This window comes from Tupaia chinensis, unplaced genomic scaffold, assembly GCF_000334495.1.
Source record: "Tupaia chinensis unplaced genomic scaffold, TupChi_1.0 Scaffold000290_1, whole genome shotgun sequence".
Classification (NCBI taxonomy): Eukaryota; Metazoa; Chordata; class Mammalia; order Scandentia; family Tupaiidae; genus Tupaia; species Tupaia belangeri.
In genome coordinates this window covers 1365233-1387968 of record NW_006159775.1, presented here as the reverse complement: position 1 = coordinate 1387968, position 22736 = coordinate 1365233, and the positions used below count along the sequence as shown (strand labels likewise).

The 22736-nt window shown below is 42.6% G+C and overlaps 1 protein-coding gene across 1 annotated transcript in view; it reads right to left on the bottom strand.

Moving 5' to 3' along the window:
• Window positions 1–5918, bottom strand: part of LOC106735069 (acyl-CoA 6-desaturase-like) — a 29453-nt gene extending 23535 nt beyond the window's left edge. Inside the window, exon 1 of the mRNA XM_014588615.1 lies at window positions 5684–5918. Coding sequence (XP_014444101.1) covers window positions 5684–5918 — 235 coding nt within the window. The remainder of the gene's footprint in view (window positions 1–5683) is intronic.
• Between the last annotated feature and the right edge of the window lie 16818 nt (window positions 5919–22736).

Genomic DNA, 22736 nt, shown 5'->3' with positions numbered 1-22736 from the left:
CTTGGTGGTGGCTGAGGATACTAGGGAGGCCCAGGTTCAGTTGCTTGACCAACTTAAAATAGCCAGCCATGGTGCCATGCACCTGTGCTCCTAGCTAATGGCAAGGCTGGGGCAGAAAGATTATGACTTGCAACATGGTAAGACCCTGCCAAATATTCCTCTCTTCCTCTCTCTCCCTCCTGCATAATCTCTCTTTCTCATTAATAAAAGAAGACCCATCATGTTGTACTCCATAAATATACCCAATTGTTATTTGTTTCTTAAGAATAATTTTTTTAAAAGCAAAGGATTAGTCAATGAAATAAAGCTGTATGTCACTTGAGTATGCCCTTTTAGAATTTCATTAAAAGAGACCTGGACAATGGTACAGCTGTAAAGCAGAATACTCTGTGAGGTAGACCCACATGGGAAGGTCCCAGGTTCATTTCTGGAGACTTTTCTGAGTATCCCAGGTATGTGTATGCCCACAATCTGAACTTGCTGTGGCTGGGGGCAATCATGGGTCAGGAGATACCTATCTCTCTTTTTCTCATTCATTGAATAAATAAATAAAATATTTTTTGCAAAAAATTTCATTAACATCGCAAGGCAAAACAAACTATAAATAAGTAGAGAAAATAATTAAAACAAGGGACCAGCAAATGGCATAATGGCTACATCGCTGGACTACCATGTAGTTGACTGTGGTTTGAGTCCTGGATCTGGTGGCTTAAACTCACGCCGGGCATATGTGCGTGCGTGCCCGAGATCCTGAGAGGAGAATGGAGGAGAAGGGATTGCAGCGTGACCATCCCCCCTGGGGGGTGATTTCTCGCTTTCTGTCTCTATGTCTCTCTCTCTCTGTCTGGCGAGCGCACGCACCCTATAGCGAAAAACTCTCCAAAAAAAAAAAAAATTAAAGCAAGAGGGAGACCAAGGAAGTTATTTTAGCTAGACAAAACTGAAAAGGCCAACTACACAAAATGTGCCAATTCTTTATCCAAAATCTTTCTCTTCCATTTTCCAACTGTATCATCTTCACAAGGAATTCAAATGCGCATGGTATTTCTTGAGAAGTATTATGACATAATAATAAGTAACTCCTTCCAATTTTAATCTCACAGTATTCATTAGTTTTCATAAGATGTTATGCGAATTGGTATTCTTATCACAAATAAAGAAATGGAGTATCTAATAATTTAAAATTTTGAATGGCAAGATTTTCTGCAGTAAGCAAAACATGTCATTTGCTTTCCAACACTTTCAAATTAACTAGAACATAATTGGATGTTAATAATCGAATACAAAAAATGCACATGGTGGATAATTTCCCACTCTCCAAAGGTTAGATTGCCACAGGGAAGTAATAAAAATCATCTTTAATAAAGCAAAATTTAAATGGGGAGTTACACAAGTTCAAATAAACTATGAATTAATTATTGTGCTTATTTTGCATATTAACTATTACACAGATACAGCCAATATTTGCTACATTAAATAGCTCTATCACTTTAGAGAAAATATTTGATTCTGAGCAATCTTATTAACTCCTTTGATCAATTCGTTATGACCTTCACACAGTTGTCAGTATCCAAAAATAGTAACTTTTTAAATAGAATCTAAGTGAATAAGGTGAAGTTCAAGGATGTTTGAAGATGCACTAAACTGAAAGTAAATGGATAAATTTAAGAGCTTGCAAAGAACCACTGAATATGTAAGAACTTGGAGAACTTTAGAAGAGAGAGAAATTGACTACCCACAAATGCTGATTTTGTGAGGATGCTTGATTTGTTGGAAGAGTTTGCAAATATTTGAGAGCTACCATTATTTTATATTCAGGTATTTTCTTTGATTAGATTTATCAAACATGAATTATCCCAAATATTTTTAAGCACCTAGTTGTTAAACAGAGAAATAATCCTGTCAGTATATTTGAGTTTATGAATGCTTAATATATTTTTTTTCAAATATATGTTTTTCTAAATTTACCATTACTTTAGGTTATTTATACAAGTTGCTATGTTGGAAAAGACTAATGAACTGTGCTTTGCTTTGATTTTTATTAGGTATATCTTTATGGGGCTGTAAGGGTAGATCAAAGGCTATTTTCTCTTTGGGGGATCATTTGGATAACTACATGGGTTCTGACCCAGGCTGTGAGTTAAACGGCATAAGAACAGCATGAATGGTTTAATGCAGAAATCAATAAATATTTCTGAATTATACCACTATTTAATTTTGAAAACAGAATAAATAGTAACTGAACTGAAAGAAAGTGCAACAAAAAGTCACTTAAAAAAAAAAACAATAAAATTACAACAGATTCATTCAACAATTATTGTTCTCTTGTGAAAAGATCAAGTTTGAGGTTAATGTGACATTATCTATAAAATGCTGCAAAATCTCTTGGCCTTGAAAGGTATGTCAACATGCTGCCAGCTTGGGGTTACCTTAGTAACTAATAGAGCAAGGCCTTGTGAGTATTTAGTGACCACGGAAAATGGAAAGCCGTTTGAATGCTCCAAGTGGAATCAAAATATATATATTTTTATTATATTAAACAGGTTTGTTTTCTTTCTCTTTCTCATTTATGGCCTTTCAGAAAAGGTTTTAAAATTAATTTGGTTTAAAAAAAAAGAAAACACACCAGAGCAAAACTAGTATTGGGAGACCTGGGGCAAATAACTGTATTTCAAGTATAAATAGTAGCCATTTATTACTATGACGTTTATACAAAATCCTAACCTTAAATCTGCTTTGAAATGGAAAATAAATAACACAGAAGACCTAAAATGCTTTAGGTCATTTGGGGTTTCACTTTTAACTTGGATAAATCCTTTGCCTGAAAGCAGTCAAGACAAGAATACTTTTCAGTGATACCTCGGGATAATTGGAGACTTCAAAAGTTATTTTATGATTACCTTTACACAAGTCATCAGGCTAAACAGAAAATTTCAAATTGTTAGTGACTAGGAATTTATCCAGTTCGTTCTCACCTTTTCCCAGGTAATATGAGTGCTCAGAGAAGTCACCAAGCTATTTTGGAACAAGCAAGGATAAGAAAAACTCCTGGGCTGGCAGGTGGCATGGTGATTAAGGGCGCTAGACTCCCACATGGCCGACCAAGGTTCAGATCCTGGACCTGGCAGTTTGCCTTTTCACTTTCAGTCTCTCTCTCTCTCTCTCTGTCCCTCTATAGTCAAATTAAAGGAAATAAATAAATAAAGTTAAATAAAATAAGAAAAACTCCCTATTTGACTAGTACTTCTCCCTTTACTATGCTACCTCTCCAACATCATTGCAAAGTGTTTCTGATATGGTCACTGAATTAACAATCACCAGATTGATAATTTTTTAAAATAATTATTTTATTTATTATTTATTATTTTTTTTTTTTAATTTGTTTTTATTTTTTAACATTAATATGCTATACATCATTACAGTATACAAAATGAAGTTTTCATCCAAAATACATTGTCTGTTGGCTCAATCAAGTACATCAACATATGTGTTATCAACAAACAATTTTTCCATTTCTTTTTTTTTTTCCATCCAGAGTACACTGTATATTGTCTCTATCAAGCATATCAACAAACATGTTATTATTAGCAAGTGATCTTCCATTTCTTGTTTTCTGTATGTTTTGCTTTTTTCCCCCTATCCTTGGTTCCCTCTCTCTTACCCTCTGCCACCTCCTGTTCTCCTCCCACACTTTCTCTGTTATCTATGTTTGCTTTCTATACCATTTTCCCCCCACATTTTATTGAATCACCAAAGACCCTCATCAATCCAAATACCCTCCTAGCAAACACATGTGACACATTTCCATGAGCACAAGTCTAACTTTACGCATCCTATCAAGTAGCACCTAACTGGGGCTACATATCCTACTGCAGTCATTGAATAGATATATTTTGTTTTCCTGAAACTCTTTTTTGTAACTCAATTTACATTCCTTCTCTAGGCATCATCACAGCACACAAAATGCGATCTCCCATCCAGTACACACTGCATAGTGACTCAATCATGCACATTACAAAAAATATAAATTTCCACTTCTAGTTGCTAGAATTAATTCCACCCCTCTTTCTGACCCTCTGTCCCTTCCCACCCTCCTCTCACACCACCTCTAGTGTCCAAAATTGTCCTCCATTCCCTTCCCACCCACATTGCATTGATCACACAATTTCCTACATAACCTGACTACTTTCAAAGGTGAGTTCCCTCGTTACTACTAAGAAAACCAGTTTTAACTTAAATCAAAGAACCGCCAAGGAACTTTGCTTAAAGCCCGGAAACAGGTTAGGATTCTGTTCAAATGGTAGGTGCATGAACCTATCAGTCTCATATACTTTTATCTTCTGTTCTGGTTCAATTTTCCTGATTAAATTCTGGGATATAGTATTCAACTCCAGACTTGTCCCTATGATTAAGTTAGCTACTTTCTCAGTTTTTGGACTCTTATTTCCATGTATCTGCGTTTAGTTTTCCTGATACAGCACATCCTTGAGAACTTCTTGGAGGTCTGGTCTGGTGCTGGTAAATTCTTTCAGGTTTTGTTTATCTGAGAATGTTCTTGTCTTTTCTTCCCACCTGAAAGATAATCTTGCCGGATACAGTATTCTTGGCTGAAACTGCTTCTCTCTTAACACTTGGAATATATTTTCCCATTCTCTCCTCGCTTTTATTGTTTCTGATGAGAGATCTGCTGTTAGCCTGATGGGATGTCCTTTGTAGGTAACTTGATGTTTTTCTCTTGCTAATCTTAGTATCTTGTCTTTGTCTGCAGTTTTGGTCAACCTGGCTATAATGTGTCTTGGAGAAGATCTTCTAGGGTTGATTCTATTTGGGGTCCGTTGTATTTCCTGGGACTGGATCTTTGAATGCCTCTCTAGGTTTGGAAAGTTTTCTTGCAGGATTTCATGGAATAGATTATCAATGCCCTTATGGGTTTCCTCACCTTCTGGAATGCCAATTATCCGGATATTTGGACGTTTGATGGTATCCAGTACTTCTCGCATATTATTCTCAAATTTTTGTGCCATTTTCTCAGTCTTCATGGTGGATTTTTCTAGGCCAGCCATTTTTTCCTCTACATCTGAGATTCTATTTTCTGAATGATCTAGTCTGCTTTTAATACTTTCCAGGGAGATTTTTACTTCTTGTATTATAGACTTCATCTCTAGCAGTTCCGTTTGAGTCTTTTGTAAAGTGTGTAATTCCTCTTTTAGATCTTGCAGGAATTTCCTCATCTCCTGGAACTTGTCAACTTCTTTCTCCTTTCTCTTTAGCAGTTCATTATCTCTCTTCTCTTCCATCTCTGTTAGCTTAGACATAATGAATGATCTGAATTCCTTATCAGACATTTCCATGATTTTCACCGAACTGCTTGTGGACGAAGAAGAGTTACTCTTTTCCCTTAGAGGAGAGGTATTTTCTTGTTTTCCCATATGTCTCGTGATCCGGCGGTGATTTCTTGTCACCTGATGGATGTTGTGTTTCTTTCAAATTCTTGAAGTTCAGCCTTAATGTTCAGGAGCAAGCAGACAGAGGTGATCTAGAATCTCTTTGCCATTCTATTGTGATCACGCTAGCTCGTTTGTTGGAGGCTGAATTATTAGTAGAAAATCTTCATTCCCTTAAAAATCTAGTTCACTGGAGCCATGTGGAAACTTCTCCTGAAGGCCCAGCTTCTTATTCTTGCCACGGTCCTGGCTGGGCTCTTCCAGGGCCAGCTTGCCAATCAACAGGGGCTTCATGAACTTGCGCACGAAATCAAGGTTGGGGTGAAAGGCACGGAAGGCATCTGTGGCATCTTCTCCCGCGTAGTTACCAATGACCCGGTGGCCCCCTGGGTGCTGGTTGGACCACTTGGTGATGTTGCAGACCTTGCGGTCGATGATGAGCCACTTGTTGGTGCGAAGGTTGTGCTTTTGCATCTCCTCCCAGCTCCTGCCTCTGCCCTGCTCCGGCCCTGGGCGCGGGAGATCCAAGAGGAGCACCCAGCCTGGTTTTAAGCTGCCAGGTCCAGGACTAGAACCACAGTCGACTATGTGGGAGACCAGCAATGTAATCATTACGCCATCTGTTGGTCCCACTCAGAGATGAATTTTAAGATGTTAAAGTCGGTCTGTAGCTTTTTGATTGGCTAATTGTTTTGTGAGTTTTCCAATCCTAGTTTCGCTTTGGAATTACCAAGAAACAAGAAAAAAAGAAAGAAGAAAAAAGACCAATAAAGGAGACAAATTATGAGGAACACTTGACAAAGGCTTGGGCATACAGCCAATTCAGAAAAGTCGTACTGACATCCTCCCTGCCCTCTAGGGTCAGATTTTCTGTCCTGACTCATACAAAGGTGAAGGTCATGTGGTAGACTAGGAAGACCATGAAACCAAGAAGAAGCTGGCAATGGTTAGAAACCAGCAGGGCAGGACTGAGTGTGAAGAAGCCCAAGAGACAAGTGAGCTGGAGAGACAATGGTTAAGACAAAACAGTGAGGATTTCAGAGTTGGGGTGTGCCTGAGTGACGGGGTTCATGAAGTGTATACCAGTTTTTCAAAGGGATTTGCCAACTTGGTTTTTTACCATTTCTTTTTTCAGAAAGTCTTCTATAAAGGACTAGCCAGTAGCATGGTGGTTGAGGCAGCTGGATTCCACATGGTCAGCTGTGTGGTTCAAGTCCCAGACCCAGCAACTTGAAAAATACAACAGGTGCTGTGTGTATATCCAAAATCCTGAAAGGAGAAATAGAAAAGATAGTGGCATGGCCATCCCCTGGGGAGGTGCTTTCCTAATTTCCTTTCTCCCTCCTCCAGAAAGCACACTTTCCCCTCTAAGAAAAAAGAAAGAGAAAGAAAGATAGTTAGTCTCCATAGCTTGGATGACATCATGATGTGTTATGCATCACAATAATTAAAGAAAGACACTAATGTTACTTTTGAGATCTAAGAACAAGAAAAGCTTCTTCCTAAATTTCCCCTTGATGATATCTCTCACCTTCTCAAATTCTCTCTTCTTTTTTAAATTTAATTTTACTTATTGTTATTATTGTTACTATTTTAATTTGACCAGAGAAAGAGAGAAGTAAAGTGAGAAAGCAAGCCTCCAGGTCTAGGACTTGAACCATGGTCGACCATGTGGGAGTCCAGTGACCCAACTACTACACCACCTGCCAACCCCATATTCTCTCTTCTTAAACAAAAGCAGAAGGCCAGCAGGTGGCATAGAGGTTAAGGCAGCTGGATCCCACATAGCCAACTAAGTAATTGAAGTCCTGGACCTGGTGACCTGAAAAATACCAGGTACATATTCCTGTGTGCCCAAAATCCCAGAAGGAGACTGGAATGGCCACCCCCTTCCCTGAGGGGTGCTGATTTCTCACTTTCCTGCTCGCTCTCTCTCTCTCTTGCTCTCCGTGTGTGTGTGTGTGTGTGTGTATCTTCAGTGAGGACATGTATCCAAGTAAATAGAGTCCAGAGGTGTTATTTAAGAATACTTTTAAAAATCAGCACTAGAAGCACATGATGGATGAAAATTAGAGTAACATATTTATAATCTCATATTTTGCTGCAGGAAAGAACAGGCTGGACTTTGAAAATGCACAATGAGATATGAAACCTTCTTGGCTGGGGCTTATTGTACCTCGCAATCACTGGAAATTATTGCTTCATTATCACAGCTTCTGCAGGATAGAACTTGGTAGAGTGAGTGGAAATTCTGAGTCACCTCCAAAAATCCTTTTCAGGGAAATTAGGTAAATAATCCTATTTCTTAAGGTAGAAACCATTTTGACAACAATTTCTTCTTTTCAAGTCCTACCCAGTAACATATTACCTACTTTTTGAATCAGAAATAAGTCAAACCAGAATGTTTTAAGTATATATTAATAACAGTTCTTGGGGATTGTATAAGAGATATTTTAAACAGCAGTAAGCAAAGGCTAACGTGGTTGAGGTCTCACTTAGTAACCAGTTGGCATTTACTTTATCATGCCTGTAGTTTGAAAGGCAGCATTTAGGATGGATGAGTAAGATGTTCTATCATGATATTGGACCAAACAGCCGCTGCCCCACTGGGTGTGGTATGGTGGCTTCGAACTCTTTATTTATTTATTTATGTTTATGAACTCTTAATTTGAGAACAGTTTCAGAATTACAGGGACGTTGCAAAGTTACTACATGGAGTTCCCACATACCCGACTCCCAGGTTCCCCTATTATTAACATCTTGACATTAGTGTGGTGCATTTATTAGCATTAATGAACTGATCCTGACACATGGTTATTAGCTCAAGTCTATGTTTACTCCGATTTCCTTGGTTTTTGCTTAATATCCTTTTTCTGTGGCATGATCCTATCTAGGATATCACATTGCATTCGATTGTCATGTCTCCTTAGGCTCTTTTGACTGTGACAAGGTGATGAGGCGTCCTTTTTGAGAATCTCATCAGTTTGCAGCAGCACTGGTCAGGTATTTAAATGAATGTCTTTCAACTGGGGTTTGTCTGTTTTTATCATCATTAGACTGGGTTTCTTAGATTTGGGGAGAAAGACCACAGAAGTAAAGTGCTATTCTTTTTTTTTTTTTTTTTTAGGTTTTTTTTTTTCTTTTATGGAGGACACTTGCACTCGCTAGAGAGAGACAGAGAGGGAAAGTGAGAAAGCACCCACCCGTGAGATGGGGCATGCGCACACATGTGCCTGGTATGTTTTTCAAGCCACCAGATCTGACCCAAACCATGCAGTCAGCCATGTCAAATCCAGCCACCTTCACCACCACCATGCCACTGGATAGCCCAAAGAGCCATTCTTACCATGTCCTATCAAGGGTCCATGCTATAAACATGATTATCACTGTGAATGTGAGCAGGATGATTTTTTACTTCTCCAGGGAAGCACAGAGCTCCTGAAGGATGAGCCAAACCCCAGGACACAGGCATGTGTAGGAGAGGTTGTAGAGAGAGAAGAAGATGCTCCAGATTCAATAATAGAAAAGGGAGAGAATCCTAGGCAGAGACCGTCTGCTTCTGGGAACTCAGTGATTTACACTTCTGAGGAAAGATTGCTTCCAAGGAGGACGCTTCTCCAGTGCCTGGCGAGTGGATGCCCAGGGAAGGTTTGGACCATGCTGCAAGGAAGTCCAGGAATCCTGTGGGTAGTGGCCATGGTGGTGGCTCAGCTGAGAGTAATTTACAAATATGAGTATTTGCTTTGGAGGCAGAGCTTATGTTAAAAATGGAGCCTATTTAAGGGAGTATCCTAAATAAATTAAAGCACAAGCAATACACAAGATATGACATAAACTGGGCTGGTAGGAGAAATGTACCTGCGATTTCTATCCATGCCTTAGGAGCAGAGGGCATGGGCACACCTAGGCTAGCCTGGAAAGGGGTCAGCACAGCTCACGAGCTGCAGGTCCAGGAAGGCAGGAGCCAGCCTGGTCCGTAAAGAAGCTGTCTATGTGGCCTGGCGGGCATCAACCTTGCCATCTCCCAACACCCCGTGCTTGGGATGGAACAAGAGCAGTTCCAGTCTCCTCTTGCTCATCACAAGGACTCTGCCTGGCATACAGGCGGTGAGTTTCCCTGTGTGCTCCTGTTTGGGAAGTCCCAGGCCGCTGCAGGATGTCCTCTGCGGTGCCCATCCTGTCCTTATCACAGCTGCAGGCAGCCTGAGTCACATTCCTCCCGCCTGAGTCACTGCTCGAGGCCATGGGCCCCCTCGCCTCCTGCTTGGCCTAAGGACCAGGCCACTGACATTCCGTCTTTTCCTTCTCCTCTTATCACCCCAAAACACTAGACTTCATTTCTATTGCCTACAGGGGATGACTATCATCCAAGGAAAGTTTTCCATACTTCACTCATTCCTCTTTCTTTTCTGCATCTGTCTCTAATCTAGCCTAACCCATTGCTGAAGCAACAGCCTGGGTTTCACACCTAATTATGATGTCATTTTTACACTTCTTTTTATCTAATTTTCCTTGACTAGTCAAGCCCCACTTTGATCAAAAGTGTAGCCTATCCTTTTCCACTGATGTGCACACTCCCCGTTCACCTCTTTGGTGTGTTTTTGATGTTTTCTTTCATGCTTATCGAGGTTTTATTGTAATTTAAGTTTGCTATAGGGTGCAAGCACTCACTGGAGAGAGAAGGGGTTGGGAGAGAAAAAAATAACTCCCGGGAGGACAGCCATGCCACAATCCCTTCTCCTCCATTCTCCTCTTGGAATCTTGGGCATGCATGTACACATACCCGGTTTGAGTTTTAGGACTTGACCACAGTCACTGCATGGGAGTCCAGCGACATAATGATTATGCCATTTGCTGCTCACAGATCTTATGTCTCTTAAATGAGTAGGAGACCCCTGGAGTTATGTCATATTAAATTTCAAGTTTAAAGTACCTGTAAGACATAATTGAGGGGGACCAGCAGTTGGCATAATGGCCAATGTCGAGTCCCAGACCCGGTGGCTTACATTCATGCTAGGTGCATGTTTTATGTGAGCCCAAGATCTCGAGAGGATAATGGAGGAGAAGGGACTGTGGTGTGGCCATCCCTCCTGGTGGGTGTTTTCTTGCTTTCTGTCTCTCTGTCTCTGTCTTTCTGGCGAGAGCATGTGCCCTATAGCAAAAACCTCCCTCCCCCCAAAATTTATTATTTTATACATTCAATTACTGTACATCACTACAACTTGGGTAAAATGAATTTACCCAACATGAACACACTTCTCACCAGTCCAATAGAAAACATTATACATGTTATCATCGACACTCTTCCATTTCTGTGTCCTCAAATATCTTGCCTCTCTATTTTTCTCTTTGATTTCTTTCCTTCCACTCTCCCCAATCTCCCACTCTTTTCCCAGATTTCCTCCAGTGTCCATAGCCATTTTCCATTCTTCTATATCCTCTAATCTTTCAGTTTCTGCCATAGAGTACAGTCAGTGTATATTAAGTGGAGACATACAATGTCTCTCTTTCATATTCTGGATTGTATCAATCAGCAGTAAATCTTCCATATTTATTCACTTTCTATCAAATGCCAGGGTCTTTTTTTTTTTAATGGCTGAGTAGTGTTCCACAGTATATATGTGCTACACTTTTTCAATTCATTCATCTGTTCGTGACACCCTCACTTTTAAGAACTGACCATTACTCTACAAACATTGAATGCTATTATGTATCAGGCAAGAGAGTTGGTAATTTCCAGTCATTTTTCCCCATACAAAAAATTCACTGGTTTATTAACTTATCCAACCACACAGCTATTAACTGCTCTCCATGGCTCAGTCAACAAATGTTTACAGAGCTCTACCATGCACCAAACAGGGTTGGGTGTCAGGCTTCTTCCTTCAAAATCCCAGTCTGCAGTGTTAGTGCAACTGGACCCACCTGGGAAAGGTTCTGTGCTTGCATCCTGAGTGCATCCTGAGTGCATCCTGAGTGCATTATTGGGTGCATGTGTGCCAGCAGCCTGTACTGGCTGAGCCTAGGGATGGATCCTTGATGAAGATCCAGGGAAGCCACATCCTCCTAGACACCACTCCTCTTCCCAGTGGCCACAGGACCAGCTGGGACCATGACTCCCATGTGGTTTGGGCAGATGACCCAACATTCTTGAGCTTTAGTTTCCCTCATGGTTAAAATGGGAACAGTAATGTCTGCCTCAGAGGGTACTGAAGAATTCCTGCAAGAACAGCCCAGGACTGGCTCCTAAAAGCAGCCACTAAGCGGTGTTTGTGACTAAGAATAGGATCAAGCCCTCTCTAAAGAAGGACCTGGATAACCAGAGAGGCTCAGGGAACCTGAGTTGGAGAAGAAATGCCAACCCTGCCTGTTGTGATGCTTCCTTCTGACCCACCCAGTTCTCATATACTCTTATTTAGAAAACCAAATACAGCCTAGAGTTTCTGGAATAATGATGGGTCACAAACTCTTTAGAAATGGAGATCATCTCCCCATTCATCACTACCAATACCTACTCCTAATCCTCAATTTCATCAAGATGATTTCTGTTCCTTTCCATTGGATTCAATTACTCATAACAGCAAAATAATAGATTGAATAAAAATCCCATCAAGCTGAGTCATCCAGAATTTTTAATCTTGCTTGTTAGTTTTTTATTTTCTTTTAATTTTTTTCAGAGGGCACATGCACTTGCCAGAAAAAGAGAGAGAAATCAATGGGGCATGGTCACAACAAAATTCCCTCTCTATTCCTTCTTCCCATCCGGATTTAGGGCATGCTCACATGCGTGCCTGGAATGTTTTTCAAACCACTGAGCCAGGGTTGGAAGAGCAGTCAGCCATGTGGGACCTAGCTCCCTTAACCACTTGGCTACAGGGATGGCCGATGGCTGTTGGTTTTCATTCAGGTATTTACAAAGTACAAAACATGTACATGGTTCACTGTGTGCCATGGCAATGACAGTAAATGTTAGTGTAAAATTAAGATTGTGCACCCAATCTTTTCCTTCAAAGAGTGTACTGTGCAGAATTCTCCACAGAAACAGAACCAGTAGGACATGTGTATATGTACAGAGAGATTTAAGGAATTAGCATGCGTGGTTGTTGGGACTGGCAAGTCTGAAAACTGCAGGGCAGGTGGACAGGCTGCAGACCCAGGAAAAATCTGAGTCTCCAGGAAGTCTGGATGCAGAATCCCTCCTCTTTGGAGAACCTAAGTTTTTTTCTCTTACAGACTTCAGCTGATTAGATACGGCCATATTATGGAGAGTAATTTGCTTTACGTTACTCTTTAAATCTCCTGGCTTAAATGTTAATCTCATCTAAAAAATACTCTCATGTCAACATCCCGATGCACTATTTCAAATATCTGAGTACCCTGACCTACCCACATTGCTACATAAAACTAACCGTCATAGAACATGACACGGAATGATGCACTGGCATGAAAATCTTAGCGTTTTCGTGTACATACAGGCAGCATCCTGGTGCTCCCCCTTGCCTTCCTCAGCTAGCTCCAAGTCAACCTTTTCCTGCCAGAGGAAGCAGGGGCTTAAAAGGAGCTCTCTGCCTGGACGGAGGGGCCTGACTCAGCCCTCTCTGCCTGCTAGTAGCTATGCCTTTTCACTCTTGCACTTCAGGTTCATTAGGTCTAAAGTGAGCAAGTTGCTACACCTACCTCACAATATTGTGTGACCCTACATAGAAATAATGTGTGCAGGGTGCTTCATACTCTGGGAGAAACGGAGGGCAGAGAGGGTCTCATGTCCAATGGATGGGGTAGGCTTTCCTAATGGACCAAGGCAACAGGGAGAAAGAGTCCACCCTCAAGGATGAACCCGAGGTCCACAGGAGAGCATCAGTAGCCCTCCTAGTCAGAGTTCTTAAATTAAGTCTTTCTCTTTCTCTTTTTTTTTTTTTTTTGAGAGATTTTCACTGTAGGGCGCGTGCACTCGCCAGACAGAGAGAGACATAGACACAGAAAGCGAGAAATCACCCCCCAGGGGGGATGGTCACGCCGCAATCCCTTCTCCTCCATTCTCTTCTCGGGATCTTGGGCACGCGCGCACACGCGCCCGGCGTGAGTTTTAAGCCACCGGGTCCGGGACACGAACCGCGGTCGACTACGTGGGAAGCCAGCGACATAGCCATTACGCTAACTGCTGGTTCCCTCTCTTTCTCTTTTTAAATTACTATGTGCCGGGGGGGTCCAGCAGGTGGCATGGTGGTTAAGGTGCTGGACACTCCCACATGGCTGACCACAGTTCAAGTCCTGGACCTGGTAGCTTGCTTTCTCACTTTCCCTCTCTCCCTGGTCAAATTAAAAATAAATGAGTGAATATATACAATTAAATAAAATAAATCTTTAAAAAAAATTACTATGCCTTTCCCAAAGTGTCAAAACTTCAGAGTAAAAAGTTTTAAGTTCCCCTTCTACATCGCCCCACCCCACATCTACTCTTTCCTCTAAAGGAGACAACTATCAACTCCTTTTCATGCGTCATTTCACATCCTTTCTTACTGATTATTTTTTAATAAAAAAATTGGGATTGCCTATGGTTTTATGATTTTGTCATTCACTTAGTGACATACCATATGTTCTTTTTTTTTTTTTTTTTTTTTTTTTTGAGAGGTTTTCGCTATAGGACACGTGCACTCACCAGAGAGACAGAAAGTGAGAAATCACCCCCCTGGGCGATGACCACACCACAATCTCTTCTCCTCCATTCTCCTCTCAGGATCCTGGGCACGCACACACATGCCCAGTGTGAGTTTAAGCCACCAGGTCCGGGACTCGAACCATAGTCGACTACATGGGAGTCCGGCGACATAGCCATTATGCCCACTACTGGTCCCATCACATATTCTTTTTAATGGCTAAATCTGACTTTTTGTATAGTGGGCTTCATTTTGTAAACTTTTGTATTTACTTAAAATAGAGAAGAAAGATAAAGAAGGAAAACAGGACCAGCTGGTAGCGTGGTGGTTAAGTGACTGAAGCCCATATGGCCAACTGTGTGGTTTGAGTTCTAGACCCAGTGGCTTAAAAAACACACCAGGTACATGTGTGTGCCCAAAATCCTGAAAGGAAAAAATGGAGAAGGGATGGCAGCATGACCATCCCCCCATGGGGGGTACTTTCTCGCTTTTCCCTCTCTCTCTTTTTCTGTCTCTCTCTGGCAAGCACACAATCCCACTAGCAAATTAAAAACAAAATGAAACAAACGATTTTTTTTTTACAAAGGAAAATAAAAAATTAAAAGGCTTCTTGCAAGTAAAAGATAAACGTTGCTATCAGCCTAGGAATCAGTGTTCTGAGAGACTGTGTCCACGTTGCTCAGACCCCTTTTCTCTGAGAAGGGCCTGGGCCCAGGCAATGATTCCGCAAGGCCCTGCCTCTGCTCTCCAAGGCCCCACCTTCCCCCGGGGGGAGTCGCCACTTCAGTGCTCCAATCCTACAGTGTTCTCTCTTGTTTTTCTTCGGGATCCTGTAGCCACGTTAGCCTCTGAGACTGAGCCTAAAGCTGCTGGCCCTCTGCCACTCATGACTAAAGAAATGGTAGTATCAAATTGCAGAGAAATGGCAACGAAGGACCAAATCCTTAGCTTAACTGTTTCTTCTTCTTCTTTTTCATTTGCCATAGGGCATGGGCGTTTGCCAGAGACAGACAGAAAGAGAAAGAAAGGGAAAGTGATAAAGCACCCTCAACGGGGCATGGTCGTGCCACAATCCCTTCTCCATTTTGCCTCTTTTTGGGATCTGGGGTACACATGCACACACACTGGTAAAGTTTAAGCCAGCAGCTCTGAGACTTGAACCACACAATCAGCCATGTGGGATCTAGCTGCCTTAAGCACTGTACCACTGACTGGCCCAGGTTACTGTTTCTTCATAAAACTTCCCAGGCTCAAGCAAAGAGTTTGAAGGATTTATACTAATGTGTACTTTTGTGGTACCTCCTTTTCGAGGTCTGGTATTGTCTTTGACAAGATTTTTTTTTTCTTTGAAAAAACTAGAAAGTCATCTTTATCTCTAGTTAGCAGTTTCCTCCCCAGTTGTTATTAGGGGAGATATCAGTCACCAAGGCCCTGGCAGATCCCTGAAAAAAGCCCTTGCAGTACTCCACATTGCAACCCCCCCAGGCATGCAGGCTGGAAAGATCTGAGGCTCCGAGTCACCAAGGCAGGTGCCTGTGACTCATCTTCCTGAGCCCAGATCTGAGGCTCCGAGTCACCAAGGCAGGTGGCTGACTCATCTTCCTGAGCCTGAGTGGAGGAGAACAGTGTTTGCTGCATGCTGTGCACCTGTCAGCAGTCAGCATCCTGTAGGTCAGGAACAAACTGACTCTTCCCGGGAAAGGCTTTGTCTGCAGCTGGAACAGAAGTACCAGTGGGCAGAGGCCACTGAGTCATGGAGGAAAACCAGACTGGATCCAGGAGATCTGTATTTGTTGTAGGAAGAGGGATCTTCCATTTTCCACCCAACTTTGTCACTAAGACAAATAAAAAACTCACCCCAATTTTGTTTTTAAGGGTGTTATGGCTTATTATTAAATGGGAAACAAGCAATGGTAGTACACACAATGAACACCAAAAAAAGCATAAAGCAATAATCGTTTTCTAAAGTTTATTCATTTAATTCTTTGAGAGAGACAGAGAGATAGGTAATCCAACATAATACCATAATCTACCCCCAGCTCCAGCCAGTGCCAGATTATGGGCATGCACGTGACCAAAGAGTTCAAGGAGGTCTCCAGATGTGAACCTGAATCCTTCCCATTGGATCATTAGCCTCTCAGAGTGTTGTTACTGCTGTACCACTGTTCTGGCCCCAGCAATAACACTATTTAAAAGGTCCAGTGAAGGACCAGCCATGTGCCTAGGGATTAAGGGAAGCCGGATCCTACACGGTCAACTGCAGTTCACATCCCGACCCTGTTGCTTGAGAAACATACCAGGCACAGATGCTTGTGTCTGGTATGTGCCCAACGTCCCAACAGGATAGAGAAATGGAAGAGAAGAAATCACAGCATGACCATACCCCTTGGAGGGTTCCTTCTCCCTCTCTTTCTCTCTGTCTCTCTGTCTCTCTCTGGCAAGCACATATACCTTATAGCAACTTAAAGAAAGAAAGAAAGATAAAAAGTCCAGTGGGTCGTTTCTATTGGTTCCTCCTCTCTTCTCTCTCTAATTCTGAAGGCACTCATCTGTCAGAGTCCTCTGCTCTCCACCGCCCAGCTCATTCAATCCCTCTCCCTCCTAATATAAGCCACAGATCATCTGCTCATTTATCCAGTTACTGATTCCTTCCCTGTCCTACAAAAAAGTTGCGCTAGCTTGTTAAATTACACAGAATAAAATGGAATAAATGACCAAGATAAGCAATGAAGAAGACAATAAAAATAGGACTAGCAGGTAATGTGGTGGTTGAAGCTCTTGACTCCCACATGGTCAATTCTGGTTTAAGTCTCAGTTCTGGTGACTTGAAAATCATCTTGGGTCCATGTGTGTGCGTGCCCAAAATCCCAGGGGGAGAAGGGATTGCGGCATGGCCATCCCCCCAGAGAGTGATTTCTCACTTTCCCTCTCACTGTCTGTCTGTTTCTCTCTGGCAAGTGCACGTGCTCTATAGCAAAAACTCAAGAAATAATAATTGATAGAGCCAGCAATAAGAAGAGCACATGGAACTGTCTGTTAGATGATGTTGTTCAGTTAGTACAAGTGGGCTGCAAAATTGCATCCAAGAGTCTTAGGAAGCGAGGAACCAGCAGTTAGCGTAATGGCTATGTCGCTGGACTCCCACGTAGTCGACCGCGGTTCGTGTCCCGGACCCGGTGGCTTAAAACTCACGCCGGGCACGTGTGCGTGCGTGCCCAAGATCCCGAGAGGGGAATGGAGGAGAAGGGATTGCGGCGTGACCATCCCCCCTGGGGGGTGATTTCTCGCTTTCTGTCTCTATGTCTCTCTCTGTCTGTCTGGCGAGCGCACGCGCCCTACAGTGAAAATCTCTCCAAAAAAATAAAAAAGAGTCTTAGGAAGCGAAGAAATGAGAAAAATAACCAAGAAGAAGGGCCAAGACAGGAAGAGATCTGCTTTCCAAATGCACAGACCCAAGGAGGTAAACGATCTCAGTCCACACAATGAGGAACTGGGTTATACGCTCTTTTAACACTTCCCCATTTGATTCTGATAGTCATGTGCACAGACACCATTACGATGTTCATTTTATAAATAAGGAAGCTAAGAATTCAACAGTAAGATAGTAACTCACTCAAGACTACAGTTAGTCAATTGTAGAAATGAGATTCAAGACATGATTCATGAGACTCAATCATGTCATCCTGGTCCAAGATACCAGGTTCCGTGTCTGGATGCTGAACCAGAAAGCTCGCCCTTCAGGGAGATAGAGGGACCCTGAGGGACAATTCTGCAACAAATGGCACAGGTATTTCTATGGGACTCTATGTTCTCATGCTCTTTCTCACCTCCTTAACATAGGCACGAACCCATAAACCCACCTGAAATTCAGTGAAGGCCATTTTTTGAATCCAGTTTGTCCATGTGCTTAGTATTTTTTGTGATCAAATGTCTTTCTCTGTGTGTAGATGAATATATGTTACAGATTCTATCAGGAACTATTGGGTTGTTGGAAAAGTCATGACACATTTTTGCAAAGAAAAATATGTCAAGACTTTTCCAACAAATCAATAGGTCAACAGGTATTTTTACAAACCACAGTCAGTTATTCTGACTCATCTCAAGTCCTTTCTAATAAAATTTATTTATACTTGACAAGAAACTCAAAGACATTATCTTTGGTCTCCCCACTTCCATGCCTCCTCACCTGTACACAAGAAATACTCTTTTTTTGGGGGGGGGGGTCAGAGGGTGGGTGTGCTCACCAGAAAAAGAGAATGGAAAAACAGGAAAAAAAAAAAAAAAACCAGGAGAGGGGAGAAAGCATCCCTCCAATGGGATGTAGTTATACCACAACCCTTTTTCCTCCATTATTCCATCCTATTGGGATTTTGGACATTCATACACACACACACACACACACACACACACACATGCACCCCTGGAAGCCGCTAGGGCTGAGATTTGAACCATGGTTGGCCACATGAGATTCTGACTCCCTTAACCACCAGACTACAGACCAGCCTGGAAATACGCTCCCTCCCCCCACCCCATTTACCAGAGGGCACGTGTACTCCCAGGAAAGAGACAGAAAAAATGTCAGAAAGCACCCTGCCCGGGGCGGGGGTGGGGGTGGGGGCGGGCAGACACCGGCAATCCCTTCTCTCCCATTTCTTCCTCCTTTTAAGATTTTGGGCAGGCATGCACATATGCCTGGTGTGTTTTTCAGACCACTGGTTCTGGAACTTGAGCCCTGCACTTGACCACGTGGGATTCAGCCACCTTAACTACATGCCACTTGGTAGCCTTGGAAGTATTCTTAAATACTCATACCTAAAGGACTTTACGTGTCTCGTGGCCCTTTTATTCCAAACTAGTCTTTGTGAAATGCTTTAACTATTGGTATTTCCTTATTCAAGACCTTACTCAGCCAGCACTTCTCAAACTTGTAGCATCCATAAGCCAGTAATAAGCTAATGTAGATTACCAATTTTAGGTAAATTTTTATCACAATTTCTAGTAATAAAAACATATTCCCTGTTTTTTTCTTTTTTCTTTTTGAGAGAGATTTTTGCTATAGGGTGCATGTGCTCACCAGAGAGACAGAGAGAGACAGAAAGTGAGAATCACGCCTCCCCACCAGAGGGGATGGCCAGGTTGCAATCCCTTCTCCTTCCTTCTCTTCTGGGGATTTAGGGCTCATATGCACACACTTGTGCCCAGAGTGCGTTTTAAGCCACCGTAGGGTCTAGGACTCGAACTGCGGTTGACTACATGGGAGTCCAGTGACGTAACCATACATCATCTACTGGTCCTGTCCCTAGAGTTATTTAAAACAATTTATTTTTTTGCTTTGTTTTGTTTTGGGTTTTTTTTAAGAGGTTTTTTTGCTATAGGGCACGTGCACTCACCAGAAAGACAGAGACAGAGAGACAGAAAGAGAGAAATCACCCTCCCCCCCATGCCACAATCCCTTCTCCTCCATTCTCCTCTCAGGATCTTGGGCACGCACACACAGGTGCCTGCCGTGAGTTTAAGCCACCGGGTCCGGGACTTGAACTGCGGTTGGCTACATGGGAGTTCAGTGACTTAGCATTACGCTAACTGCTGGTCCCTAAAAAAATGTATTTTTATATTCCACCTTTCTATTGGGTCATTGGGAAAGCCATGACTCATTTTTGCACAGAAAAACATAGAAAAATACATCACGATTGTCCAGGCAACCTAATATTTCTTCCCAAGACAGCCTGCCTCAGATCAGTGGCAAGTGTGTGCCCAGTGTACTTAGGAAGCTCTCTGGACTTGACCCAGGAACCTTCCCCTGTAGGAATGCACTTCAGAGTTCTATGTTTCATTGCTATGCTACTGTCTAGTCCCAAAATATCATATTCTTTAAAAAATATTTATGGAGAAATGCAAACATATACAAAAGTAGAATAGTCTAATACTCCCCACCCCCATGGCCTTGTCACTCAGCTTCAACAATAAGTGACCCACTGCCAATCTTGTCTCAACACTGCTCACATCCATTTCCTCTCTCTCATACCAGCCAGAAGCAAATGCCAGGTATTCTCCCATTCCACCCATAAACATGTCAGCACGTGTCTCTAAAACATAAATCCTTTCTTTTAACATTCTTATAGCATCACAACTAAAAGCTTTCATAAGACTTCCTAAATATCATCAGATATCAAAAGCACTCAAAAAGTATTTTACGTTTTTCTGTTTGTTTGAATCAACGTTTAAATAAGGTCCACACATTCCTGTCAGATAGAACATTATTTTAAATGCCACCAGGTTTTTTTTCTTGCATTTGTAAGAGGGTATCATTTGCAATCTCTTCCCAAGTCATTTGTCTTATTTGATGATAGGTCACGTTCCGTACATTGGTTTCTCTCCTTACCCTTTATTTTTACGAAGTTAAACACTTCTAACTCACAGTTACAGTCATTGGAAACAACATCAAGCATTTGATATTTCTTTCCAATAGCCATGGATTCAGAAATTAGAGATTTCTTATTGAAAACTTTTGGCTGTCCATCAGGTGCTGATTCAGCTACAAACACACTCAACATCTGGAGGGATACACAGCTTAACTTGGAAGACAGGAGCAAATGGGCCCCCTTACCCACAAGAACTGCCCAAGGCTCTGGGAAGTATATCTCCTACACCATAGGTAATTCTTTTTTATATATATTTTTCTTTTTTTTGGAGAGGTTTTTGCTATAGGGCACGTGTGCTCGCTAGACAGACAGAGAGAGACAGAGAGACAGAAAGAGACAAATCACCCCCCCCAGGGGGGATGGCCATGCTGCAATCCCTTCTCCTCCATTCTCCTCTCGGGATCGTGGGCACGCATGCGCATGGGCCTGGCGTGAGTTTAAGCCACCAGGTCCAGGACTGGAACTGCGGTCGACTACATGGGAGTCCAGCGACATAGCCATTATGCTAACTGCTGGTCCCTTCTTTTTTATATTTTTAAACAATCATTTAATTTATTGTTGTTATTATTATTATTATTAAATTTGGCTAAAGAGAGACAGAGAGAGAGGGACAGTGAGAAACATGCCACAAGGTCCAGGACTTGAACCATGGTCAGCTATGTGGGAGTCGATCACCTTAACCACCACACCACCTGCAGGCCTTGGTTAATTCTAAACTATGCTTAGAAACTAGATTGCTCTCCTCTTCTTAAAGTAAAGAGAAGCATCAGTTAACCAGGAAAAAGTCGAACTCCAATTAGGGCAGATTAGAACTGTGTGGTTTTTTGTTTTTTGTTTTTTTGAGAAGTTTACGCTATAGGGCGCGTGCGCTCGCCAGACAGGCAGAGAGAGACAGAGAGATAGAAAGCGAGAAATCACCCCTCAGGGGGGATGGTCATGCCGCAATCCCTTCTCCTCCATTCTCCTCTCGGGATCTTGGGCACTCACGCACACGCGCCCGGCGCGAGGTTTAAGTCACCAGATCCGGGACGCAAACCGCAGTCAACTACGTGGGAGTCCAGCAACATAGCCATTACGCTAACTGCTGGTTCCCAGTGTGGTTTTAAGAAGAATATCTGATTTCTCAAATCCAGCTCATTGTTTTGCCTCTTAAGGGGCTGAGTTTATACTTTGGACTCTAGAAGCGACTTGACCAGATATTCCAGACAATCACCAGTGGATAGGCCGTGCTGTGCAGAGCCATTCGAAGTTGTGGAAAGGCTGTCTGACAGCAGAGTGCAGAACAGAGAGGACAAGATCAAAGAGTTAAGAAGAGCAGTTAGAACACCAGAACCTGCAGGCAGGAGGTGAGGCGCCTCTGAAGTCAGGCTGCAGCAGGGCCAAGCATAGTAGGAGGAAGAAATGAAAAGGAAGAAACCTGGGGCAGATTGAACATGGGGGATAGAGATGAAAGAGGGAGGAGTCTGCAATATTTGTGTTTCTGACTCTGGTGTGGGCTGCTATGTAAAAAGCAATCCTAGGGACTAGCAGGTGGTGTAATGGTTGCATCACTGGACTCCCACACAGTCGACTGCGGGTTGAGTCCTGAACCCAGTGGTTTGAAACGCACGCTGAATGCATTTGTTTGTGGGCCCAAAAACTTGAGAGGAGAAGGGATTGCAGCATGGCCATCCCCCCTGGAGGGTGATTTTTTTGCTTTCTATCTCTGTCTCCAGCGAGCACACATGCCCTATAGCAAAAATCTCTCTAAAAACAAACAAAAAGCAATCCTAACCACCCACCCACACACACACACACACACACACACACACACCCCAAAGGAACTCTCTTCCAAATTACCCTGGGACACAGTGAGCTGATCTGGGAATAAGAAAATGAACCCCGTGTGCAATACTCCATGTAGTAAAAATGTGGGTTCTAACACTGGCTGCACGTTAGCACCATCTGGAGAACTTAAAAGTACTATGCCCAGACCCCTGCTCAAGCCAGTTGCATCAGAATTCCTGAGTATTTTTAAACCTCCTTCTCTGCCCTCACTCCCACCTACCCAGGTGAGGAACAAGCCATGGCTGAGAACTGCTGGGCTACAGCATGGCCAGCAGGGGCTATTTGAGCACAGGACTGACTGATGAGCTCGCCTGTTCCAGAACTTGTAGGATTCATTATAGTCACAGCCTGAGACTTGGTTTGGCTCAGCTCAGACTCCAGAGCTTGGG